This window comes from Bison bison, unplaced genomic scaffold (genome assembly GCF_000754665.1).
Source record: "Bison bison bison isolate TAMUID 2011002044 unplaced genomic scaffold, Bison_UMD1.0 scf7180017864190, whole genome shotgun sequence".
Taxonomy (NCBI): Eukaryota; Metazoa; Chordata; class Mammalia; order Artiodactyla; family Bovidae; genus Bison; species Bison bison.
The window spans coordinates 2,322,056-2,349,988 of record NW_011494762.1 but is presented as its reverse complement, the minus strand read 5'-3'; the positions used below and the strand labels follow the sequence as shown (position 1 = coordinate 2,349,988).

The 27,933-nt window shown below is 40.2% G+C and overlaps 1 protein-coding gene across 10 annotated transcripts in view; it reads right to left on the bottom strand.

The window, feature by feature from the left end:
• Window positions 1-27,933, bottom strand: part of RAPGEF4 (Rap guanine nucleotide exchange factor (GEF) 4) — a 274,066-nt gene that overhangs the window by 36,467 nt on the left and 209,666 nt on the right. For all 10 annotated transcript variants that reach the window (XM_010843829.1, XM_010843832.1, XM_010843828.1 and 7 more), the window contains 5 exons: window positions 27,506-27,621; window positions 21,826-21,914; window positions 18,294-18,372; window positions 2,024-2,174; window positions 205-293 (listed from right to left, as the gene is read on the bottom strand). In XM_010843829.1, the coding sequence (XP_010842131.1) occupies window positions 205-293; window positions 2,024-2,174; window positions 18,294-18,372; window positions 21,826-21,914; window positions 27,506-27,621 (524 nt within the window). The remainder of the gene's footprint in view (window positions 1-204; window positions 294-2,023; window positions 2,175-18,293; window positions 18,373-21,825; window positions 21,915-27,505; window positions 27,622-27,933) is intronic.

Genomic DNA, 27,933 nt, shown 5'->3' with positions numbered 1-27,933 from the left:
GCTGTCCGGTGCAGAAGGCAGCTGAGCAGAATCTCCACCCTTTTGTTCATCTGGCCTGACTGCACCCCCTCGCCTGAGGCCCACACCACTCAAATCAGCTTTCACCCTTTGTGGGGACAAAGGACTTTTTGGATGATGATGTGATTGAGAGTCAGCAGACACTTACTTGGTGAAAGCTCACCCCAAAGCCAAGCCCTTCCTTACATTTGCTTGACAATCTTCTCCAGCTCAGGCAGTTGCTCCTTGAGGGCAGCAAGCATCCGGGCATCATCTGATACAGACACATAAAACTCCTGTAATTGGCAAAGGTCACAGGCTTTTAACAAGAACTGCAAAAGGTACGTAATTCTGCAAAGAGCAACAAAGACATGTCCCTATGTCATCTGCCTCACTAGCATCTCCAGACCATGGTTTCATGGACTAGGGACAAATAAGAAAATGTTACAGCATGTCTAAATTCAACATGGCAAGTGAGGAAAAAATTGTGGAAACTGATGGTAGTGATGCATGCGTTCCATTGTGAGTATAATTAATGCCACTGAATTGTACACTTAAGAATGATTAAAATAGCAAGTTTTATGATTGCTGTGTTCTACCACAATAAACAAATTTAAAAAATTTAAATCGCAAATGAAGTGTTTATATGATATTTATACAGAAGGCAAAGCAACGCAGTGTTCTGGAATGGGTTATTTTATGGTCTTTAAGAGCACTTCTTTCACCTTAATCTTTTTTTCAGGGGAATTTTAATATTTATTTTGAATATTATTTTAGTATTTGTTGTTTATTTAACATTTACTACTAGTCGTGGTTAACTGTTGGTGGTAAAAGTACAGCCATGGTTTTCAGCACTGCGCTGAAGTTTTGTGGAGTTTATGTCACTAACTCAGGACTCTTCACTGATGTCCTGCGATGGTTCCACCCACTGAGCAGCAGAGTCCCTGCCCTGCTTTGTGCAGGGGCAGTGGGCTCCCCAGCAGAAGCCGAGAGCTCTGGCAGCAGCAGCATCACCATCATTCTGACTCATCTGCAAAGTGGTCCTTTACTCGAAGCAATGGGTAGAAGCCATAACCCAATGACCCAAGTGACTATTATTCCTGTACATCTTCAAAATCTTTCATTCCATAGTCTTGAGGGACTATCATCATCCACCTTTCCTCCCAGCCTCATTTCTCTGCCTGCCAAATGATATGACTAAGAAGGAGTGAGTGGGGATGTTTCTTTTGGATAATTCATTCTTAAACAGACAGACTGATAAAGCTTGAAACAGAAATCATGTTGCCTTTTGCCTGCACAGAAGTAAGGTCCTCATCTCAGTTTCTGAGGACAGAGTGAATCATTAAGGATTAAATGCTCAGGTCACTGTTGTAACGTGGGCTGGAGTCATGGGAAGGAAAAGGAAGTTCAGCTTAAATCAGTGTTTACAAAGTAAATCATGGCCCTTCAGAACCACTTCGTGGACCTAAGAATTCTTTAATAAAGTTATCTGCTCCACTGTACTCAAAAGCATCACCATTTGATCTAGTAATCCCACTTCTAGGAATAGAACCAAAAATAGACCTATTTGTACAAAAATGTTCATTATGCTCTTCTAGGAAAGTAAAAATGGAAATGATATATTCAACAATATGGGAAGAAATAAATATATCTGTGGCATAGCTACTCAAAGACCATCAGAAAATTTTATTAGACTCTACTGACATAGAAAAATCCTTACATAAAGTAGAAAAGGCATCCTGTGAAATGATGGGTACTATGTTGATTATAACTACAGGAAATATAACAAAGAAAGCAAATCAATGAAAATACATCGGAATGCTGCTACCAGTTACTGAATTAGACTGGCAGGATAATGGATATGCTTTTCTTTATACTTTTCTGATAGTTCCTTTCTGATGAATGAACATGTTAACAAAGTCTAGAATTTGCGCTTACTCTGTCTCTAGGGAAGCTGCCATGCCTCTGGGTGGTCCCTGTATTGTAGGACAAAGACACACTCTTGGAAGGGATGATCCCCACCTACCTCCAGGAAAGCCATGGCCACGTCATCCTCTTGTAGGATGTCTCCATACATGGCAGCCCACTGCAAAACCAGGCGGATGACTCGCCTCTTGTTGTTGAGGGCATAATCCATTTTCTCTTGTTCTGTACCTTGCGAAGGCTGTGCATGGTAAGTACCAAGGAGTCAAGGAAGAACATTTAGCCATTTCACTGTGCTACAAGCAAAGGTAGAATGACAGATCCCAGCTCCAGGAAGGCCTTTTGGACTGATGGAATTTCTTCCTTAGGCCCTCAAGAAAAGCCCCACCTGCCTAAAAGTTCTGGACCAAATGCATACAAACCCAGCAGACTTTGCCTTGATAGTAGCCCAAAGAATTAGACTTGCACGGCTCTACTGGACTTGTGTGTTGATAAGGATTCTCGTTGCGCCTAGCTTTGGCTCCCATCACATTCCGTGCCTGCCCCTTGCACTGCTTTCACCTCTGTGGGTGGTAACGCTTCCTGCTGTTGGGCCTCACCAACTCTCTTTGGCTCCCACAATTCTGGACACATCTCTATATTATATGCACTTCAGTCAAACCCTTACAAGTGGGTATCTGGTCCTTCTGGAACTGTGACTGATTTAAAAAGTACACGGGACAGAAGTGAGGCTGAAGATAGATAAACTCACTGAGGGTTAAGATGAGGAAACCTTCCTGCTATATCTGTCTTCCGGTGAGGGACTCAGACACACTTTTTATGCATGCTTTCTTCTCTTGTTTAGAGCCATAATTTAATTCACATTGGCTTTTCATGCATGAATGGCTAGTCATCCTAACTATAAACTCTTTGAGGCTAGGTTAATACATTATTCTTCTTATATTCTAAACCATGCCCAGCACACTGATGCTTACATGGAAATTTTACCCATTAATACAACAGATACTTGATAGAATGTCTACTCTCTGTGTCTTGTGAAGGTCCCTGCTCTGTTTACATTCTTCTGTGGATTACAGTAGAGAGAACAGAATATGTGATCCAGAAAGAGTTTAGATTAGACATACCATTCCCTTTTCAGTGATTTATAGTAGTTCATATTATAGACAATTCATTCATAAAACAATCTCCTCTTTTTAACTGACACTTGCACACAGAGTACCTCAGTTAAGCCCTACTTTATAGTCTTGTGATGAAAGACATTGTGCTTTTTCTACAAGTTAGCAAACTTGACAGTAAAGGAGTGTAAACAACCAAGATTACATTGTGAGTTTTAAGTCCAAGACTGGTTTTAAATCCAAGACTCCTCATTCCAACTAGCTTAGTCCCCATTACACAATATCGCCATGCCTCATACCTGGCTACAAGACTGAGCATGTCCTAGCTTACAACCATGACTTAAAAGAAAACTGTCCCGTGGCCGTGCTATACTTGGGAGCTAAACCAGTCAAGGGCCTTTTCTAAAGGGACTATAAATAATGATCAAGGTAAATGACAGAATCTTAAAGCAAAGGTTTACTGCATGTAAATGGCTTGCAAAATGGCTTTCATAAATTGAGCACGGGATTCACAAAAAAAGAAAATTGCTCAACCTGTATTGCTACAATTCTCTTTGAGCTTACAATAAAACAGGGAAGAAAGATCACTTTATGTGAAAATTGTTTCGTTTCTGATTAACCCTTTGATCTCTTGCTTGTAGGCACACATAACTCAGTTTTTCTTTCCAAAGAATTTTAATGCTGGCCATTACTAAGACTTTTTAGAGTACCTTGCAGTATAGTCAGGCACGTGGTGGGTACCAAATGGGTAATTGGCTGATTGAAAACCATGTATTCGTTCATCTACAAATCAGTAAGAGAGAGAGAGACTCTTTTCTACTTGTATGAGGCTGAAATGTTTGAAATATCAAAATGATAGCAAGATGATATAATTCTAACTTTCTAGGTTACCTTGACTTGGATCAAGAAAGCAACACAAACCCCTGTGTACTGGATCCAGAAACATCAGCTGCACACCTGTGGCTAACCTAGAGGGCTTTAGTGTAGAATGCCTAAATTGTCGTTGTCTCTGTGGGTCAGGCAAAGATTCTTCTTGTCTTCTCTCTTGCTGGGGAAATCTGTCTTTTGTCTACAGTAAAAGATAGAAGAACACAACTGGAAGGATTAACATGTTTAACACCGCAAATGTGTGTAGAGCATTACAGTTTATAAGAAATATGTTGTGTGCTTACATGGTCATGTAATGCTCTCCACAAACCAGAAGGGTAAATATTTACAGATGAGGAGACTGAGGGTCAGAGAGGACTTCTGCCCAAGGTTGCTCAGTGAGTAAATGGCAGGGCTTACAAATCCAGACAGGGGCTCTTTCCATTATCACCACCCTCATGGCCCAAACAGTGGCTCTAGTGACTACACACTAGTGCTCAGGTTCATGAAATTATTAGGAGTAATTGCATCTGGGAAGCAAAAATCCTAATAGGAGAGATTTCTCCTCCTCTCTCTTTTCCTTCTCTCTCCCTTCCTTAATTTTTTGTTGAAGCTCCTAGGTTTCTAGAGATGACTCAGCCGATCCAATCCTGAAACCAAGGGCTGACTGCCTGCCTCTCTTCACGTATACTCCATAGCCTCCTGGAGCTAGAATTGACTGAATCCAGTGGGACCAGGAAGAGGCTTTCCCTTTTTTCTTGTGAAAGTTACATATGTTTGCCTCTGGAAATAAACAAAAGGAAGCACTGATTTGTTTCACCAAGTCTTACCTTTCCTCTTTCAGGTATATATTTAACTAAGATGGGATGGGAGTTAATAGCACTTTCATAGCTGAATCCAAGTATGTGCTCAAGGATTCGGCCCCTCCACAGACAACATACCCTTCTATTCATCAACAGTCTGCTGAACCAGATTCTCAGGGGACACAGACAGGACTTTACATGTAATTGATTAGATGGTTACAGGTGAGGTACTAGGGCTTCTGTTTATCCCCATAACAATCTATCCAGATGTTTAGAACATTAATGTGATTTTTAGATTTTATTTAACTCCTACAAAAAACAAGTGGAGAGAGAAAAAACTACATTCCCTTCAGACAGTAATCAGAAGAATAAAGAACATCTCACCAGGCCCCTTGTCTCAATATGATGTCAGAAATGCACCCTAACGAGTAACATTTCAAATAATATGTTCATAAATTCACATACATCTGAAAGGCTCCAGAAACCATTATTTTTGTGGCTAAAGTTGGAGTAATAATGTGTTAACCATTTGATGGAGAAAGTCCAATGTAGAATAAAAATCTGAGTCTTCTCCAGCACAAATAGTAGCTTAAAAGGATTATTAATGCATACCACACACATTTTTAACATATGAAGGACACTATTGAAGATACATACTTAGTTAATGTCTATTTCAAGAGTGGATTCAGTTCAGTTCAGTTCAGTCACTCAGTCATGTCTGACTCTTTGCGTCTCCATGAATCGCAGCATGCCAGGCCTCCTTGTCCATCACCAACTCCCAGAGTTCACTCAGACTCACGTCCATCGAATCAGTGATGCCATCCAGCTATCTCATCCTCTGTCGTCCCCTTCTTCTCCTGCCCCCAATGCCTCCCAGCATCAGAGTCTTTTCCAATGAGGCAACTCTTCGCATGAGGTGGCCAAAGTACTGGAGTTTCAGCTTTAGCATCATTCCTTCCAAAGAAATCCCAGGGCTGATCTCCTTCAGAATGGACTGGTTGGATCTCCTTGCAGTCCAAGGGACTCTCAAGAGTCTTCTCCAACACCACAGTTCAAAAGCATCAATTCTTCGGCGCTCAGCCTTCTTCACAGTCCAACTCTCACATCCATACATGACCACAGGAAAAACCATAGCCTTGACTAGACAGACCTTTGTTGGCAAAGTAATGTCTCTGCTTTTGAATATGCTATCTAGGTTGGTCATAACTTTCCTTCCAAGGAGTAAGCGTCTTTTAATTTTATGGCTGCAGTCACCACCTGCAGTGATTTTGGAGCCCCCCAAATAAAGTCTGACACTGTTTCCACTGTTTCCCCATCTATTTCCCATGAAGTGATGGGACCAGATGCCATGATCTTCGTTTTCTGAATGTTGAGCTTTAAGCCAACTTTTTCCCTCTCCACTTTCACTTTCATCAAGAGGCTTTTGAGTTCCTCTTCACTTTCTGCCATAAGGGTGGTGTCATCTGCATATCTGAGGTTATTGCTATTTCTCCCGGCAATCTTGATTCCAGCTTGTGCTTCTTCCAGTCCAGCGTTTCTCATGATGTACTCTGCATATAAGTTAAATAAGCAGGGTGACAATATACAGCCTTGACATACTCCTTTTCCTATTTGGAACCAGTCTGTTGTTCCATGTCCAGTTCTAACTGTTGCTTCCTGACCTGCATACAAATTTCTCAAGAGGCAGGTCAGGTGGGCTGGTATTCCCATCTCTTTCAGAATTTTCCACAGTTTATTGTGATCCACACAGTCAAAGGCTTTGGCATAGTCAATAAAGCAGAAATAGATGTTTTTCTGGAACTCTCTTGCTTTATCCATGATCCAGCAGATGTTGGCGATTTGATCTCTGGTTCCTCTGCCTTTTCTAAAACGAGCTTGAACATCAGGAAGTTTACGGTTCACATATTGCTGAAGCCTGGCTTGGAGAACTTTGAGCATTGCTTTCCTAGCATGTGAGATGAGTGCAATTATGCGGTAGTTTGAGCATTCTTTGGCATTGCCTTTCTTTGGGATTGGAATGAAAACTGACCTTTTCCAGTCCTGTGGCCACTGCTGAGTTTTCCAAATTTGCTCGCATATTGAGTGTAGCACTTTCACAGCATCATCTTTCAGGATTTGAAATAGCTCAACTGGAATTCCATCACCTCCACTAGCTTTGTTCATAGTGATGCTAACAGTGGATTAGTAAAGAATATAAAATATATGATAATCTAATGATTTATTATCAAGAAATACATGTATAGAATAAGAATAAGGTCATGGCTCATAATATCATGACAGCTGGTTTCTGTTAAGAAGCAATATGGCTACTCGAATTCATGGGGAAAAGAGTCACAGAAAGATAATATGGTTCTGGTATCTGATTCTCGTACCTCATAAAGTGCTAGGTTAAAGTCTGTAAGAGATTCTGGAATTATTCCTTGAATTGTTATTTTCAACACAATTAAGAAAAAGCCAGAATAGTCAAATTGGCCACCTCATATACTAAGGTGATTTCAGATGATTCACAGAATCAAAGAATCTGAGTTGTAAAAGTCCTTTGATTTTTGTCTCCTTTAACTCTATCATTTTATCATTTTTAAATATAAATTTATTTATTGTAATTGGAGGCTAATTACTTTACAGTATTGTATTGGTTTTTCCATACATCAACATGAATCAGCCATGGGTGTACATGTGTTCCCCATCCCGAACCCCCCTCTCCCCTCCCTCCTCCCTCCCTATACCATCCCTCTGGGTCATCCCAGTGCACCAGCCCCAAGCATCCTGTATCATGCATCGAACCTGGACTGGTGATTCATTTCACATATGATATTATACATGTTTCAATGCCATTCTCCAAAATCATCCCACCCTTGCCTCTCCCACAGAGTCCAAAAAACTGTTCTATACATCTGTGTCTCTTTTGCTGTCTCGCATACAGGGTTATCGTTTCCATCTTTCTAAATTCCATATATATGCATTAGTATACTGTATTGGTGCTTTTCTTTCTGGCTTACTTCATTCTGTATAATAGGCTCCAGTTTCATCCACCTCATTAGAACTGATTCAAATGTATTCTTTTTAATGGCTGAGTAATACTCCATTGTGTACATGTACCACAGCTTTCTTATCCATTCATCTGCTGATGGACATCTAGGTTGCTTTCATGTCCTGGCTATTATAAACAGTGCTGCGATGAACATTGGGGTACACGTGTCTCTTTCCCTTCTGGTTTCCTCAGTGTGTATGCCTAGCAGTGGGATTGCTGGATCATAAGGCAGTTCTATTTCCAGTTTTTTAAGGAATCTCCACACTGTTCTCCATAGTGGCTGTACTAGTTTGCATTCCCACCAACAGTGTAAGAGGGTTCCCTTTTCTCCACACCCTCTCCAGCATTTATTATTTGTAGACTTTTGGATAGCAGCCATTCTGACTGGCGTGAAATGGTACCTCATTGTGGTTTTGATTTGCATTTCTCTGATAATGAGTGATGTTGCAACTCCACCATTTTAGAGGCAAAGAAACATGTAGAGTGAGGTGAAGTGATTTTTCTGAAATTTATCAATGGAATTCTTAGAACTAGAACTCAGTTCTCTTACCTCCCTTTCCAGTACTCTGTTGACTTCTCTATGTTATTGTGTGTCTAATATTATTGTTTCTTTATCCAAACATACATTATGCAGCAGAATTAGGTGACTTAGCATTTTGTTGGATAATAGAAAAACCCATCTGAGATATAGAACCTATCCCCCAAAGCCCTCAAAGAAGACAAAGCACATATAGAAGATTAAGATTTAATGGTTGCAGCCTTTGCGATCTGAGAGCCAGGAAGGCAGGATCCCTAGGGTCTGAACTAGACCCTCTCTGCTATAGTTTTAACCACTTCTCTTGTCCAATGCCTGTTGCTTTAGAAAGCAGTGTTAAAATTACTGATGATTCAGATCCTAACTTGAGGTTTCTCATTATGGTAATAAGACCTTTCACCTCCAAGAGCATTAAATCAGAATCCTTCAGCAACACGATGGACCTACAGATTATTATATTAAGTGAAGTAAGTCAGACAGAGGAAGACAAATATATCACTTACATGTGGAATCTAAAAAAAAAAAAACAAACGATACAAATGATTTACATACAAAATTGAAACAGACCCACAGAAATAGCAAACAATCTTATGGTTACCAAAGGGGATAGAGGAATGGGGAGAGATAAATTAGGAGTTTGGGATTAATATATGTGTGTGTGTGTTTTGGTTGCTGAGTCGTGTCCGACTCTCTGTGACCCCATGGACTGTAGTTCACCAGGCTCCTCTGTCCATGGAATTCTCCAGGCAAGAATACTGGAGTGGGTTGCCATTCCTTCTCAAGGGGACCTTCCCAACCCAGGGATCAAACTGCGGTCTCCCACATTGCAGACAGATTCTTTACCATCTGAGCCACCAGGGAAGCCCAACATATTCCCTGGTGGCTCAGATGGTAAAGCCCAACATATATATATATGTAATATATATATATAACATAAATAAGACCTGGTGGCTCAGATGGTAAAGCCCAACATATATATATAGATAGATATATATACATACATAATAAATAAGACCTATTATGTAGCACAGTGGAGAAGGCAATGGCACCCCACTCCAGCACTCTTGCCTGGAAAATCCCATGGACGGAGGAGCCTGGTGGGCTGCAGTCCATGGGGTCGCTAGGAGTCGGACATGACTGAGTGACTTCACTTTCACTTTTCACTTTCATGCATTGGAGAAGGAAATGGCAACCCACTCCGGTGTTCTTGCCTGGAGAATCCCAGGGACGGGGGAGCCTGGTGGGCTGCCGTCTATGGGGTCGCACAGAGTCGGACACGACTGAAGCGACTTAGCAGCAGCAGCATGTAACACAGGGAAGCATATTCAACATCTATTAATAACCTATAATGGAAAAGTATATGAAAAAGAATATATATATATATATATAAAAAACATGCTGTGCTTAGTCACTTCAGTCATGTCTGACTCTGTGATTCTATGGACTGTAGCCCATCAGGCTCCTCTGCCCATGGAGTTCTGCCATGCCACATTGAACCCGTATTCTTTACCATCTGAGCCACCAGGGAAGCCCAAGAATAATGGAGTGGGTAGCCTATCCCTTCTCCAGGGGATCTTCCTGACCCAGGAATTGAGTAGCAGTCTCTTGCACTGCAGGCAGATTCATTACCAGCTGAACTACCAGGGAAGCCTGTATATATGTGTGTGTGTGTGTGTGTGTATATATATATATATATGAATCACTTTGCTCTACACTTGAAACTAAAACAATACTTTAATTAACTATTCTTCAAGAAGAAAAAAATGAAAAATACAAAAAATGGAATCCTTAAGAGCAGGAACCATGTCTTAAACTCTTCGTGAATCTCTGCATTTCCTAATAAAGGATTGGGCACATGAAACATAAAAAGCCTTGAATGTTTACCTTAAACTATTCAATGACACTGTTTGGAGTGCTACATATAATAGTATTTTCTTATACTTCTCCCCCCTAACCCCAATCCACAGCTCTTTAAAGTGAAAGTCGCTCAGTTGTGTCTGATTCTTTGCAACCCCATGCACTATACTGTTCATGGAATTCTCCAGGCCAGAATACCTTCTCCAGGGGATCTTCCCAACCCAGGAATTGAACCCAGGTATCCTGCACTGCAGGCAGATTCTTTACCAGCTGAGCCACAGGGGAAGCTCTTTAAAGGGAAGCTCTTTAAAACTATCTAAATTACCTTTAATTCCATTTTGTTGAGATATTCAATACAAATCATAGATATATTCTAAATAACTTCATATTCAATGTCACCAGGTTAGGTCTACAACAAATACCAACTTCTGGTATATTTTTAAAATAGAATATTTCAGTTATTGGGTACTTAGTCTACAGGCCCACAGGCTTTTAGAATGACTAAATCTTCATTGAATCAGACCAACTCCTTTGACATTACAAAATCATGGATGAGGACAAACTGGATCTGTTTTCAGCGAGGTATTTGGGCTGGGACTCAGAAGAGGTGAAGGCCACAGAGCCTTTCTACCCCGCCAACAGCAGGTTTAATATTCCATTGAGTCATTTTCCTCATGCCGGCTCTGCTGTTCAAACACTATAATTATTTCATATATTTTTACCTAGTTATTATCTTACTCACCACAGGCACCTGTAATTTTTCTGTATTTTTTTTTTTTTTACTGCTCATTTACTTATTCTTAATTCAGCTAATAATGGTTCCACGTATTAAAATTATCATGGGGAAAGTAAGTGAAAACCTCCTAGGATGTAGAGGCAGCAGATTCATTACAGCCTACAACAGGGAATAAAATATTATGTATACTTTTTGCAGTAAGTACATGCTAATTATGCAGCTATTTATAAAACACTTATCAACATTCAAACTGATACTCTTCAATGTTGTTGTTTTTTAAAACCCTGCTTAGCATGCAAGATCTCTGCTTGAAGCTGAAAACAAACTTTGGGGGTCATCTGCCCACTGACTCAACAAAGCTTTACTATATTCTTTACCTTATGCTATGTCCGTCTCGTGGTGTACAATCATTTGTTTATAGAGGGGCAATATTTATAAGGGGCTTTAAGGTTTATAATGTACTTTCACACACATAGCCTTATTTGATCTTCACAACAACCTGGTGAGGAGGGTAGGGCAGGTGTAATTACCCCTATTATACAGGCAGGGTTCAGAGAGGTTAAAGATAATTGCAAGTCATATAGCTTAAAGGATGTAGGTTTTAAACACGGGTCTCCTGACTTCAGAGCTCTTGTTCTTCCCACTGTATTATGGGCCTCTTTACTACCCAGCTTGCCTTTTGAAGTGCCTCCCCTCCCCCATCCTGAGCACTAAGTCTGTTCCTTCCTTGATGCAACGTGTGCTTGGGAACTCAGGTTCTGGAATTAGACCACCTGGGTTCATCTTGTGGCTTCCCAACTTTTCTGTGAGACCAGTCTCTCCATCAGTAAACTTCCTAGGATAGCTGTCGAGGAGGAGATGAGGCAATACTGGTGAACCATGCAGAATATATCTCAGACATACCAGCTGCTCAGTTAAAGGTTACTGATCATCAATATTATTACTGCTCTACCTCTGGAAATAATTCAGAATCTGGAAATGGATGGTTTTGGAATTCTTCACAAGACCTGGCATTCCTGGGTTGATCTCTGTTTGTGTGTACCCGTTAACTTGGAGCTCACAGAAGCTCTTCCTACTTCTTATTTTCTTGCTCAGAATTTTTTTTTTTTCTCACTGATTTTCAGAATTCTCTGTTTCTAGAAGTCTTTAGTTCTTGGCTATTTTTAGTTTTAGGCAGGGGCTTGTACTCATAGCAGAGCAGCTAGGACTTGGTCTAACGCAACACATTGCTTAGGTTCAAATACTGTCCCAACCCTTGTTTTTGTTGGTGTTCAGTCACCCAGTCGTATCCTACTCTTTGCAACCCCATGGACTGCAGCATGCCAGGCCTCCCTGTCCCTCATCATCTCCTGGAGTTTGCCCAAGTTCATGTTTGTTGCATCGGTGATGCTGTCCAGCCCTCTCATCCTCTGATGCCCTCTTCTTCTTCTGCCCTCCATCTTTCCCAGCAAGAGGGACTTTTCCGTTGAGTCATCTGTTCAGGTCAGATGACCAAAATACTGGAGTTTCAACTTCAGCATCAGTCCTTCCAGGGAGTATTCAGGGTTGATTTCCCTTAAGATTGACTGGTTTGATCTCCTTGCTGTCTTAAGGGACTTTCAGGAGTCTTCTCCAGCACCACAGTTTGAAGGCATGAATTCTTTGGTGTTCTGTCTTCTTTATAGTCCAGCTCTCACAATCGTAAGCAACCACTGGGAAGACCATAGCCTTGACTATATGGACCTTTGTCGGCAGAGTGATGTCTCTGCCTTTCAACACACTGTCTAGATTTGTCATTGCTTTCTTGCCAAGAAGCAATTGTCTTTTGATTTCATGGTTGCAGTCACCATTCGCAGTGATTTTGGAGCCTGAGAAGAGAAAATCTACCACTGCTTCCACCTTATCCCTTCTATTTGCCATGCAGTAATAGGGCTGGATGCCATGATCCTAGTTTTTTGTTTTTTTTTTTTAGTCTTAAGCCGGCTGTTTCACTCTCCTCCTTCACCCTCATCAAAAGACTCTTTAGTTCCTCTACACTTTCTGTCATTAGAGTGGTGTCATCCACATATCTGAGGTTATTGATGTTTCTCCTGCCAATCTTGATTCCGGCTTATACTTCATCCAGCCCGGCATTTCTCATGGTGTGCTCAGCATACACTTTAAACCAAAAGAGTAACAGCAGAGAGCCCTGTTGTACTTCCTTCCTGACCATGAACCAGTCAGTTGTTCCATACAGGGTTCTAACTGTTGCTTCTTGATGCACATATGGGTTTCTCAGGAGACGGGTAAGATGGTCTAGTATTCCCATCTCTCTCAGAGTTTTGCACAGTCTGTCATGATCTACAACCCTTACTAGTAGGTAACTTGGAGCACATTATTCATCTGCTCAGTCTCACTTCCTTAATGCAAAAAGAGTACACATCTCCCAGTGTTAATATGAGGCTGAGAAAGATACATATAAAATATTTTGTAGAACATCTGATAATATAGTCATTTTCTTTGAAAGAGGATACTACGTTCATAGCATCATCAAACTAAGCCTTCTTATTTGAAATAAATTCTCAAATTGTATATCTGCAGGACTAAATTGCTCTCATAGTGACACAGAGATCAAACATTTTTTCAGAAACCAAGTAAGGGACTAGAATGATAAAATTTGGCTTCAACAGAATTGAAGCTGACAATTTTCCTTAGAAATGCAAAGAATATCCCTAAAAACATGGCTTTAAGAATCTGATACCCTTTTGTAAATCTTGGTTTACAAATTTTGGTTAGTGTTCCTCTTAGAGAATCCAAGTCAGCTTATAAAGAGAACATCCCCAGATCATATTCACAAAGAAATAAGAGATGGATACCCTGCCTTTTCAATAAGGAAACCTATTGTATTTACTCCGTATAAGGCAGTTTTAGCTAAGACTTAGTGTTCAGTAAGCATTTGTGGAATTATCTGAACAAAATGATGGCGTTTTATTTGCATATATTGATTTCAAAAGATCTACAGCATATACTGGTAGATGAAAGAACACATATTTTTACAAAGCATGTATAACATCATCTCACATACATAAGATTATACATGTATATAAGTTCTGAAAGATTTTTCATAATTCAACGGTGAGATATCAGGTGAACTTTGTTCTCTTTTTCTGTAAATTGAATTTTTCACAGTGAGAATGTTCTATTTTTAACGATGACCAAGCCATCTATATTCAGAGAAATGATATGAAAAAATTAATGGCAGAAAAATGGCTCTGTTTGTTTAGTAACAAAACATACATAATTATTTAGAGTATGACCCATCCTTATGTTTCAAAGCATATATCTAAATGTATAGGAAAAAGACTGAAAGGCTACATATCAAAATGTTAACCACAGTAATACCTGGTAAGGTTATAAAGGGCAGGGGTTAATTTTCTTTTTAAAGACGAACAGAAAATTGAACTGTATTTTAAGTGCAGATTTTTAAAAGATTAAAGAAACTAGAGATGAAAAGTACAGAAATTGAACAAATATAATTTAAGAAACTCATTATAAAGCACTTGTATTCATCAGGCCAAATCATGTCCCAAGCATATCTAATGAATAGAGTCTCTCTCATTAGCACATAAAAGGCCTGAAATATTAATGTTAAACAGAGTTCTACCATCATCTCCTATGCTAAAAGCAAAATTGGAGGAGACGCACAATGTGGATTAAGGACAGAACAGACGCCAGTGGCTCAGAGCTCAAGTCTTTTCTGTACTAGTAATTACCTTTCTCTGAGCAAATCATAATTTTTCATTATCCTAGTTTATTGATTTGGAAAAAGAGCAGTGAAAATACTGACTTCTTCACAGGGCTGCTATGAAAAGTCACATATATTAATAAGTACTTTAAAAACACACAGCCAAATCAACGCACTTAATTTAAGTGCTTTAATGGAACGCAGTTAAGTATTTTACTATCCCTAAATCCCATAACAACATGGGTATTAGCCTACTTGTTCAGTTTTACATTCTAGCTCCCTGTCACATGAGGACATGATGCTAAACAGTTTATGTGTTGTTTTTTTTTTTTCCTGACTGTTCATCTTCTATTTCTCCACTTTCTCCATTTTTCTTTATAGGCAGTCTCTGAAAAACTATTCAATAAAGTGCTTTGCCTTCCTTTGACCAAGACGTCACCAGTCACCCGGGCTACTCCCAGGGATGTGGGAATGAGGCAAGGGCCCAGGAAGCTCAGCTGGTAAGAATCCACCTGCAGTGCAGGAGACCCCGTTTGACTCCTGGGTCGGGAAGATCCCCTAGAGAAGGGATAGGCTACTCACTCCAGTATTGTTGGGCTTCCCTGGTAGCTCAGCTGGTAAAGCATCCACCTGTAATGTGTGAGACTTGGGTTCAATCCCTGGGTTGGGAAGATCCCCCAGAGGAGAGAACAGCTACCCACTTCAGTATTCTTGCCTGGAGAATTCCACGGACTTTAGCCCACCAGATTCCTCTGTCCATGGGGTCGCAAAGAGTCGGACTTGACTGAGCAACTTTCACTTTCACTTTAGTCTAGCAGCTGTTCCTTCGTTGCTGCCCCCAAGGTTCCTTTCTAAGGCCTGGGCTCTAAGGATTCCTTCCATTCTCTGAGTTACCCCATCCTTTTGATGAATTCCCTTATTGCTTAAGTCAGTTACGGTTTGTTAATGTTACTTATGATTGAAAAAGAAGCTTATGTAAGGAAGCTATATAGCATCTCTCCGGAGCCAAACACACTAGAAATTGAGTCCTTAGCATGGTTTAAACACACTTACACACACATGACCTTCAAAGTTACAGCCCTTTCCATTTGCTTGCCTGCAGCAGGATGTCTTCCTGGCCTCGCAGGCATTACAGGACAGTAATTCTTGTTTTATTCCCAGTATCTATAAGCTGAAACTCCAGTACTTTGGCCACCTCATGCGAAAAGTTGACTCATTGGAAAAGACCCTGATGCTGGGAGGGATTGGGGGCAGAAGGAGAAGGGGACGACAGAGGATGAGATGGCTGGATGGCATCACTGACTCGATGGACGTGAGTCTGAGTGAACTCCGGGAGTTGGTGATGGACAGGGAGGCCTGGGGTGCTGTAATTCATGGGGTCGCAAAGAGTTGGACACGACTGAGCAACTGAACTGAACTGAATTGAAGGACCGGACTTAAGCTGTCCTCTATAGCCGCCGCTAGTTACACGTGGCTATTTACATTTAAATTAACTGAAATTAAATAAAATTAACAATACAGTTCCTCAGTCATAGAACCCAATTTCAAGGCTAGTGGCTACTGGCTGCACAGATACAGAACATATCCATCACTATAAAACAAAAAAAGTTCTATCAGACACTTTATTTGGTTTCAACAAATCAGGCCCACTTTTATTTTAGCCAACTGAAGCACAAATAAACATGTATCATGCAATAAATTTCCAAGAAATGTTTCGAAACTCTAAAGGATAAGCTTCTGGAAGAGTAAGTTGTGAAGGAAAAAAGTGCCACACCCCAGGCTTGGAATCCTAACACCTGGATAAATCCTAGTTCTGCCACTTGCCTTGGACATGTTTGTTTTTGAGGCTCAGAATTCTCACTTTTAAATAAAACTGACACTAACCCAATAAACTCCTATATGGATAAAGAGGTATAATATGGGTCAGTGGTGCCTGGCATGTAAAGGGTTGTTTCAAAACAGAACGGTTAAGAGAATCTGAGTTCTCATGGGGCAGGGTGTGAGGGGGGTGGCCTGAGGACTTAGGTAGTGTGGATGGTACCCAACCATCCTGACTCCCTCCATCTCTGAGAAAAGTTAGGACTGGACACCACAGGCCTCCCTTGACCCTAATGTCCACTTCTCCTGCCTTCGCCTCCCCTCCACGTCGTTACCCCCCACCTCTACACCGAGGCATGGCGCAAACTTTCCCTCTGGGATCTTCTACTTTCAATACAGAGGTCAACACTGTGAATGTTCTCAATCAATTCTGAAGGAGAACAAACTAACAAGTGAAGAAATAAAAATCTGCAAAAAGACTATCAGCTTAGTATCTGGGGCTCTGAGCTGTCAAGATGATATAACTTGGCCCATGACCTTCCCTCACTTTTCGTTTGGTTTCGTTTGCCTTAAGCTTATCAACATGCTAACTGTTGGGGAGAAAAAAGTCTACACTCAATGGTGGTTTTCATTTTTCCTTCCAAAAATCTCAAAGGTCTAATAATGATTACCATGTATGGAGGTAAAAGAGCACAGAGAGATCCTGAATGTGTTAATTTTACTTGAGAAAAACTGAATATGAGCCAGAAAGAATATATAATATATTTAAGTCTCATTAAACTGTCATTACTTGGAAAGATAGTTTCCAGGCAAATAAACACCCAAATCTCACTCTTGCAGCATTCTCTGAATAGCATATTCAACTCCAATCTCCTATTCTCACACCTTCTGTTGACTTCAAAGAGAATTATGAACAAGGAAATGAGAATCAGGTAGGGCAATTATAATTCTGAAAAAGGAAAACATGCCAACATTGATTGGATTGCTTAGAAAAAAAAGAAAGTTATTCTCCTTCCATATATTTAGCTGCTCAAAAAGGCCAAAGTGTTTGGGGGCCTGTATTTTTGCTGCTTTAAAAATAAAGCAGAATTGGAAAATACACTTTCACATTCCCCCAAAGTTGAGGGTTCCACTCATTAACAATATTCACTTCTTTTATTCAGCTTCTGTCTTCTGAATGTTCCCTCTGCCAGACACTGTGCACCAGCTGGTCAACTCAAGAGACCACTGAAATGCTGCCCCCCAAAAAAGCTCAGGGTCAAGTTACCTAGAGGAAACGCCATTAGAATTTCAAGTTTTGTGTCCTTACATAAGTCAATGGGATAATAATAAAAACAGCCACAAAGGGATAAATATCAGTATCTAGAGGATAGGGTTGACTAGGATGAATGTGAAAGAAAAGTGGCCCCACAATTATACCCTGTATATATCTCAGCAGGTCTGTGGTCTGATTAAACTACAGCTTAGAGGGACATGAACAGATCATGGTCCATCCTGCCAGGCATCCTGACAGAGGTGCAAAGTCTGTCTCCAAGCCTAGGACGCGATCCCTAATAATACTCCCTAATAATATTTTCCGCCATCACCTTCTGTAGTCTACTTCCCAGGCATGTATATTTCTCATCAGCATCACCTTCCTTAGGTAAATTGGCTCATGTTTCTCTACACAGGTAATAAGGAGAAAATCCTTAAAACACGGCGCATGAAAACCATGCCAAGGAGAGATCAGAAATCTGTGTGTGTAGGGGGTGGTGAGGCAGGGAAACTGCTGATGTTTCAGAGTTTGACAAGGGCAGAAAGCATAATTCTGCCCCAGTCATGACTTACCTTGAGAGCATGGGATGAAATAATGGCCTTAGACATGGGGGGTGTCGTCAAGGGAATAGAGTTTTCACAACAAAAGGATATTGGGCCACCAGAGCTGGGCAAAGCTGGGTATTTGGCATAAAAACACAGTGCATCATAACAAAGTCATTTAAAACAGAATCTGCAGGGGAGGAAAACAAAGCAGAAAAAGAAATTACATTCGTGTAGAAATGTTGAGGAAAGCAAGAGTATCTATTCGTTTGTTCTTGGCCAATGGTTATATGTTGGCTTGGGGTATTGTGGTTTTACTATATGAAGAAGCATGGCATATGAAAATAAAAAGATTAACAGAGCTTGAGATCAAAACTCAATTTCCTTAGGACAGTGGACAAAAAGTACAGTAAGTTTAAAAAGAGACAGACTTGTAATAATGGCACTGGTCACCTTAGCCACAATAAATGAAAAAAAAAAAAATATATATATATATATAATTTAAGAAACCACACACGGGCAGTACCATGTATGTAGAGTTAAGATATGGTCATTTCTTTGTCTATTTTACACCATCTGTCTTTTGTCAATGTCTATTTTCTTTATTTCTTTTCTACTTTCTATTTCTAGAAGGAGCAATAAAAGACGAAAGGGTGATAGGATTATGGAAAAAGGACATGATAAGAGCAGAGAACCGGTGAGGGAAACAAAAGCAGCCGAAAAGAAAAGAAAAACTGTGAGCAATAACTGAAGCAAAACAAAAGCTCTCTGGGAGATTAAAGTGGTATATGTCTTATATTTGAAGCCGTTTTGTAGATAGGTAAGCAGGGAGATGGCAAAAGAAATAAGGCAAGTCCGCCCAGATATGCTTCATTTTGAATCTGATGCTGGTTCTTCATTGCAAAGACAATATTATCCAAGCAACCTCAAGGGGAAAGCACGTAAAGGCAGATCTAAAAGCCTTAAGAGTACACGTGTTAAAGTTTTGGAATCCAAGATGCTACGGGGGTTTTCAATTAAAAAATGAACCACCATGGCTAAGATCTGTGAAACTCACATAAGTTTTCAAATAGAAAATGGTGAGAAATGCAAAAATTTTAACTATATATACTGAATTTCCAATGTCTGTGTTTTAAATTAACAAATATTATCAAAGTTGGAATCAGTGACTAAAGGTTTAATCATTACACTCATTAAAAAAACTGATAATTGTCATACAACATTATGTAAGTTTAAAGTACACAATGTATTGATTTGATACATGTATATATTGCAATCTGATTACCACCTTAGCTTTAGTTAATATCTCTGTCATGCCACACAATACCATTATACTTAAAAACAAAATGAGAAAAAAACTACAGGAAATGAAGTTCAGTATTAAAATATGATGAGAACTTAGTTCTAATGTCAAAAATGGAATGGTCAGGAGTCACAGCCTATGTGACAGCCATACCATGCACTGATTTCTGGGCTTCAAGTTTTTAAGAAGCAATCATCTAGTCCCCTCCTCTTTCAGAAGTGACTTTAAAAGGAAGAATATGTTTGTTCTTCATAGGTAGTAAAAGTCTTACAGATCTTTTCTTAGATACCATCATCTCTAATATACTAGAATGTTCCTTTTTGGTCAAAATCACTTTAGAGAAGATGCTGGTTTTTTGTATTATGCAATCACACATTCTGGGCAACAGTTAATCAGAGGGGAAAAATCTGCCGTATTTTTCCTGACCTCGGGTCCTAGAAATATGATTTATTTGAGGTTATGTTTGCTTCTTGGAAGTAAGCTATCCCCTTGTAACTGATCCCTTAAGGATTTCCTTTTTCAAGAAAAGATGTTAACCACATTCTCTTTGCTCAGACATCTTCAACCACTTCCTCATGCTTAGCTTCACATCTAACATACTTGAAGATCTGGACCCTAATTCCTAGGCCCCATCTTCTCTCTGACAGTTTGGTGTATATGACAGTCTAGCAAAGCCAGAGCATCTGCTCCTTCTTGTCTGTTTCTGGGTCAGCACTCATGTTGCCCCTTAGCATGAAGGCTTCCATCTCCAGTCTGTAGTCATTGATTACCAGCCTTCCTTCAGGGACATTTCAAAGCTATTTCCTCTGTGACACTCTGCCTGGTCCTCTCAGACTTTTGATCAAGTTGTTTGCATATTCCTTTTTGTCCTCCAGGAGGTTATAAGCTTTCTGAGGACAGGAGGGTGGTTTCTTATTCACACTGCTTTGTCCATAGCATCCAGCTTAGCACCAGCCCAAGAAGATCCTCAACAAATATTGAACTGAAAACAAGTGCTCTGGAAACAGATCCTGACTTTTCTACTACTCCCCAATTAATTCACTACATTAAAAACCTCAGATAGTCTATTTACACAAAATAAGAAACTAGAATGAGAAGATAAAATAAGAAGGTAGCCAGTGGTAAAATACTTTTAGAAGGAATAATAATAACAACAATAATGCTAACTTTACCTTGAATATACTGCAAAGATGACAGAAACAGATTTTGAACAACCACTAAGATTTTTGGACAAATATTTGAACTTCTTTTAGTGAGAAATCTTCTATGGAGCTCAATGCACTTAAAATATTAGCCTATTATTCTGAGAGACAGGACAGTAGCAAATTATTTTTTTAAAAAAGAGCTGAATGTGGGCTGTTCCAAAGTCACACATAAGATGGTGACCAAAGTAGAGAAGGATATCAAGCTCTAATAGTAACAGTTCACTGGTGAGATTTATCTCATTCACCATCAAATCTCTGTGTAATAGTTAACATGGCTAGTTCATTGAACAGTGGTATTATTAGTTGACTTTTTTTTCCTCCCCATAAGATATGCTGAAGTCCAAATCTCCAGGACCTCAGAATGTGACCTTATTTGTAATTGGTTAAGATAATGAATATGGAACCTAATCCAATATGATATAAAAAGAGGAAATTTGGACAGAGAGACAAATGCATGGAGAGAAGATGATGTGAAGTGACACAGGGAAAATACCGTGTGAAGATGAAGATAAGCGATGCCTCTACAAGCCCAGGGATGCCAAAGAGTGCCATCAACCCACCCCTCAACCGGACGTCAGGCGAGAGATCTCAGACTCTCCCCCACAGCCCGTGGAAGGAACCAACACTGCCGGCACCTGATCTTAGACTTCTAGCCTCTTGGACTGAGAGGCATTCAAGCCACCCCGGATGGTGTTACTTTGTCACAGCGGTCCTAGGAAACTAACATGTGTATAGGTCCACTCTGTGGCAGTCCAAGAATCTCAGGAAAAACCACTTTACTCCCAGTTGGAGCAAGGTTGTGACTTTTATGAAGGCAGCTTCTAATCCTTTGCGGGAGTAGACAGAATTTAAATTATAACCAAATAGTTACCTATGGAAGATGGGATTTAAATGATAACTTAAGAAATGCCATTGGAAGGCTACTCCTAACATGTATGAATGAGACTGGGCCATCTACAAAGCACAGCCAGGATGAGGAGGCAAAGTAGGGTTGGCAGGATGCTCTTCTAATGATCTCACACATGACCCATTTCTAAAACTGCTGTTGATACACTACTGAGAATGAATTCAGAATGTATTTTTTTTCACAGTGCTCTGCCCAGATTTAATGGCCATAACTCTTCTACGTGTTTACCTGTTGCTTCATTTAAAGCTGGCTCAAGGCGTATCGTTTCTAGAAAATGCTCTAAAATTTTTTCAGGTGTTCCTGACATCACAGTATACCTGGACGAGAAATAAAACCATCATTAATTTTTCAATTAATTTCAATTTTTAATTTAATTTCAATTTTTCAAAAGTGGGCAAATCATTGATATATAACTTTTTACATATCTAAAGATTTTTTGAGATCCCAGAGAACCATACTGACTCAACTCATGACCCATATGGTAAAAAAAACAAGATCATGTACCTCATCAAAATCACACAGGAAGGCAACAGAAAAATCACAATTGAAGTAGTTACTAAAACATTCTTCTTTTTTTCCATACATGAGACTAAACTTCTTGGAGAGTGGCTCCAGCAAGCTGGGAACGTCAGCCTTGCTCCACGGGGAATGAAAGGGAACATGTAAATCCCAGGGCAGCTCAGGGCAAGGGGAAGTGACAATAAACTAGGTTATCCATATATGGGTTACTTGTTGCAAAATTTCAGCCCGGTACTGGATTCCCCTGCCTATTTCTGGAATGCTGCATATCTCCCAACTGTACACTGGAATGTACTTTGGAAATGCAGCTAAAAATGAGAGAAAACAAATCCCTAAAACACCAACAAGCAAACAACCTCCCATAACAGGAAATAAATCTGCAGTAGAACGTCCATATAGTTTCAGTGTCAAAGATAAATTATTTGGCAGGGTGGGGGGTATTAGGCATTATATCAGGAGATCCAGCCATGAAACCGTTTAATCAACAAGGGAGGATGTATTTTTTTTAACTGAGTGTGGGTTATTTCAAAGTCATATTCAAGACGGTCATAGGCAAAATACTTTGAGGTGATCTGGGTGGTCCTGTTCCAAAGTTCAGACTTTGCTTCTCTGCTCGGCATTTACACTTACAGCAAAATGACAAGAAAGGAAAACAACACTGAAAATAAAATTCTCTCATGTTTAGAAAGCAGTGGTGGGATTCAGTTCCAGGAGAACTCCATTTTCTTCCCCTCACCAATATCCCTTCCCTGCCTGCTTGAGACCCTGAAGGAAGGGTGTTGAGATCCCAAGAATTCTTCTAATGTATGAAATCTCAGGGTCTTATCCTCTTGCCTGAGGAAGGGAAGAAGAGGCAATCCAACATACGGCTCTGTGCATATGAACATGCAGTGAGTGAAACCACCCTGGTTTTGAATGAGGTAGCAAACTCAGTCTATCTGGGAGATAAAGTAAAAACTGAAGTCGCTCAGTTGTGCGACCCCATGGACTGTAGCCTACCAGGCTCCTCAGTCCATGGGATTTTCCAGGCAAGAATACTGGAGTGGGTTGCCATTTCCTTCTCCAGGGGATCTTCCCGACCCAGGGATTGAACCCAGGTCTCCTGCATGATGCTTTACCGTCTGAGCTACCAGGGAAGCCCCATCTGGGAGGTCAGTGTTACTTACACTTATTGAGTATGTGCATGCACATGTGCTGTGTGTGCTCACACGTATGTGTGCCTGCACTCAGGGCCAAAAGGAAGCCGAAGAGTTCAATCTTTGAAAAGAATCTGTCTTTGCAGCCTACGGGAGGAGCCGGGAATAAAAAAGTCTCCTTCAAACGGCTGACCCTTTTCTCAAAGTAAACAGGGTAGAAGACAAAGGTTTTTTCCTCTTATAGGCAATGACTATTTGAGGGCTTCCCTGGTGGCTCAGACTGTAAAGAATCTGCCTGCAATGCAGGAGACCTGGGTTCAATCCCTGGGTCAGGAAATCCCCTGGAAAAGAGAATGGCTATCCACTCCAGTATTCTTGCCTAGAGAAGCCCATGGACAGAGGAGACTGGGGGGCTATAGTCCGTGGGGTTGCAAAGAGTGGGACATGACTGAGCAACTAACACTTTCACTTTCATTTGAGGGAAGGAGAGGGCATATCTATAAATGACTTTCAATACTTCAAGGGCTACATTACATAAACCAGTTACTTTCTATTCCACATGGCTTTGGGCAGCTGTTGCTACTAAGCTTCCAGCTCTATAGCTGGCCATGTGACTCACAGATCAGTTTGAAATTGGTTCCCTTGTCAAAAGTTTAACTCTGGTAGAATGTTGGTTTCCCATCCTGGTATTCTTGGTTAGGACATCCTTTAGCTAGAGTGTATTGTCTGGTCAAAAAGAATAAAAGTTTACCTGGGTGGCAGTCCTTCATGCTATCATCCCACTAGTGAGAGAAAAATGGTGTCTCTACTCTGCCCAGCTGTCAGTCAGAGACATTAGGGCATCCATCTGTTTCTGCCAAAGGCTCTCTCTAGTGGTACAGCTGCCTGATCTTATCCTTTCCCTCTCTGCAGCTCCGCAGAAGGGGCTGACATTCTCTCAGAGCAGGGGACTCTGACGTTGGGAAGGGGGCAGGGAGCTTCTGGCTTGTGATCTGGCAGGTCCGGGCTTAGCTGAAACATGTTACTGCTTTGTTTCAGGCTGGATGCTGCCAGATGCCTATTGCTTGACCTTTGTTTAAATGGAGGACTTGAAGACCAGATGGTACAGCTCTTTTCAGTTTACTGCATGAAGAAGTTACTCTAGTACAAGTTAGAGAGAACCCTGACTGGTTAGGCTATCCAAGCTGTGAGGTTTTAAACCTGTGACAGAAAATCTTCTGATACCAAGTCTGGAAATGCGGACACTTCTGCCTGTGCCTAGAACAAAAAAAGAGGTGGGAGGAGGGTGCCTGAAAGAGGCCGTCTTTCTGCAAATAGGATGGAGCTGAATGTCTGGGTGGTTGATAGTCTAAGGGAAATGTAACACGTTAACTGAAACAGGAGTAGTCATTTCAAATTCCCTCTTATTACAACCACATAACCACACAGTGGAAGATACCCAAAATGGTAATGTTTGAGGGCTTCATATAGTTTATCTATCATGAGCAGTACTGTCTCGCTATTGACATTTTAATATCACACTCAGAGTTGAGTGGTTTGAGGAGAGTCAGGCAGCTTTCAAAGTTTAAAATGCAGGGAGTGGGTTCCAGGACCTCCACAGATACCAAAATCCATGGATGCTCAAGTTCCCTATATAAAATGGGGTAGTATTTGCATATAATCTATACATATTCTTGTATACTTTAAATCGTCTCTATATTGCTTTTAGACCTAATATAATGTAAATGCTATGTAAATAGTAGTAGACACAATATAAGTGCTATTGAAATAGTTACCAGCATATGACAAATTCAAGTCTTGCTTTTGGGAACTTTTAGGAAATTTTTCCCCCCAGTATTTTCCATCTGCGCTTGGTTGAATCTGTGGATGTGGAAACCAAAGATACAGAGGGCCAACTGTATGCATAAACTGCTCTGGATTTCTCAGGGTAAAAGTGAATCAGAAAAATAACGTTATCAGCACCAACATGGTGACCCTCTTTGAGCTGAAAAAAGTTAATTTCTGAGGATACAGAGGTCCTAACGGATCCTAAACTTTAAGTCCACCCATAGACATGGTTGTTCCCATGTTTTCCAAGTTGTCCAGAACATCAGTCAAAATTCACTTACGTGGCCCCCACTTTTCAACTCTGGTTTGGCTTGGGAAAATTCAACCTGGAAAATGACCCCTTGAAAGAGAGGCTTTTTACTTTTCTGGATTGGCATGGTGCACTGTTTTGTATGCCTGTTATTTCCAAACGGTGTACTGTGAATATGCACATGTCTTTGAATTATATAAGAAATGTATACAAATTGGTCTATCAGACACAAATAAGGAGGTATTCGATTGACCAAAAAGTTCATTTGGGTTTAAAATCCGAATGAAATTTTGGGCCAATCCAATTATAATAGAAATCAGATCCAGGCCAAAAATAAAATCAATATATGTGGGCTCTCTTTTTCCTTTTAGTTTGAGTTAATAAAAAATCTATATTTGGAGAGCACTCTGAATATAGTGCTGTTGTAATTTGCAAACCCTTTTGATCACTGCTCCCACCACACCATGAAGAGGTGAGGGAAGGGGGCCTTCCAAGGACATCTTTAAGGTTACAGGGAATTTTCAAGGCTTACTTTTGCAGGTAACAAAATTTTCCTGAGACATCTGAGGCATTATCAAAGATGTAGATGATCACATAAAACGGACTGTTATATTTAAGAGCAACAAAGAAAATCACTGGAGGTAGTCCCAGCCTTCACATTAAAAAAAAAAATGTTTTCATTCTTATCCTCCTTTGTCAGCTGGAAGGACAACTGTTGAAAAACATTTGCGCAAGAACATTTTTCAAGAATTTATAGTTAGTGAAAAGTAGAAAAATAAAGAATTCTGGACAGTAATTTTATAGGTTTGTAAGTGAAAAGTTTGTAATATTGTCTATTTTATGTCAGCCCTTTTGAAATATACTGCTTTGCAACATTTACTAGATAGTGTTAAAGATATATTTATATCTTTATAGTATCTTTAATATCTCTTTAATATCTTTAATATCTTTAATAGTATATTTTGTTAGAGTAATTTGTGAGGCTAAAGGAGCACAGACTCAGAAGTTGGTCAAGCTGGACTTGAATGCAAGCTCTACCATTACCAGTGTTGTAATCCTGGGCAAGTAACTTACTTCTCTGAGCCTAAAATTTTCCACCATTCATTAAAAGGGGTTGTAATAAGGATTAGATAAAATATGCAAGATACACTATGGCTCTTCAATAACATTCTGTTCCTTCCTCTCTTTGCAGATATGTTGACTCATCTAGATGAAATGTCTGAGCCTTAGGCTTTCAGTCTAAACAATAAAAACTCATCATTTATGGTGAGTGGACTGATTAATGGGAACAGCCCATTTACTTGGCAAACAAAGAAAAATACTTGGGATGCATTCTTTTCCAACACAGTCTTTGGCCACATGTCTTTAGCTACAGAATTGGTGTTTTTATTACTCTAAGATTAAAAATTAAACTTTATTTTTAAAATGAAGATTCTGTAGTTTTCTTCCATTTCTTAGAGCCACATTTCCTAATTCCTCTGTCTTACTATTCAAATGTTGATACATTTGATTAAATCTCATGTAAGAAGTTGTAGCAAAAAAAAAAAAAAAAAAAGCTGCAGCAAAAGATGGAACTGAGTACACATATACTGAAAAAGAATCAGTTAAATGGGTGATCTGATGTTAAATGGGAAGCAAATACCCTTCTGAAATTTGCAGGAATAACTATGGATGAGGTCTAATGTATGGTTCCAGGTCACAGTCAATAGACTGTTTTATATCTGAAGTCTGGGTTTCCGTCAAAGATAGTTATGCAGATAACAAGATGAAAACACTTCTTGAGAAATTCTACATATGAAATTCAAATGCCAAAGGTTCTCCATACCCAGGGGCCTGTGTATCCCTCAAGCTGCCTGGCATTCCTGTTCCTATTGTTCTTACCGATGCCTTCTGCTCCAAAGCTACCACAGTTGAACATAGTATAGAGGAAGCATTCTTAGAGTAGGGGAATATTCTCTCCGGAATTACTCTAGGCAGCACCAAGCTCGACGCAGTGCCAGAAACAGATACATTATCCTCCACAAGATGTGTGATTAGTCAATAGAGAGGAAAAAAAAACAGTCACACAGGCTGCCGTCTTCCACAAAAAAAGGAGAACGTGCTATTGTAGAGATGATGATACCATGTGAAAAGGTTAATCATAGTCTGGCAATTGCAGTGTTGGAGGCAAACCTACTTTTGCTGAGGCTGTGAGTTTCCTTGATTAGAAGCCCTGTTCCCTGCTGGGACCTTCTCCAGCACCAAGACATCTTGGTCATGTTCTTTAAGTCTGACTGTATTCGCCTCAACGTCCTGCAAATACAAATTACACCACATACAGATGCTGCCGTTTTCTCAGACAATGACAAAAATTTCAAATGCTTCAGAAACTCATTTTCTGCTTGTGATGCTAATTGTTGCGTCTACAAATTAAGTCATTTTCAAAGTCAAGGGCTGGAACGGTCAGAGAGGACCAGATGAGGTTGGAGGCACGTGGTTTTAAAATGCTACTTTTACCCACGATTCAGAAAATCAGCCAAGGAGAGAGGAGTGGCTGTGCTCAGAGGAACCTCTGGGAGAGGGCGGTACAGCGGAGAGACAGGAGCCAAGCCGCTTAGTCTCTAT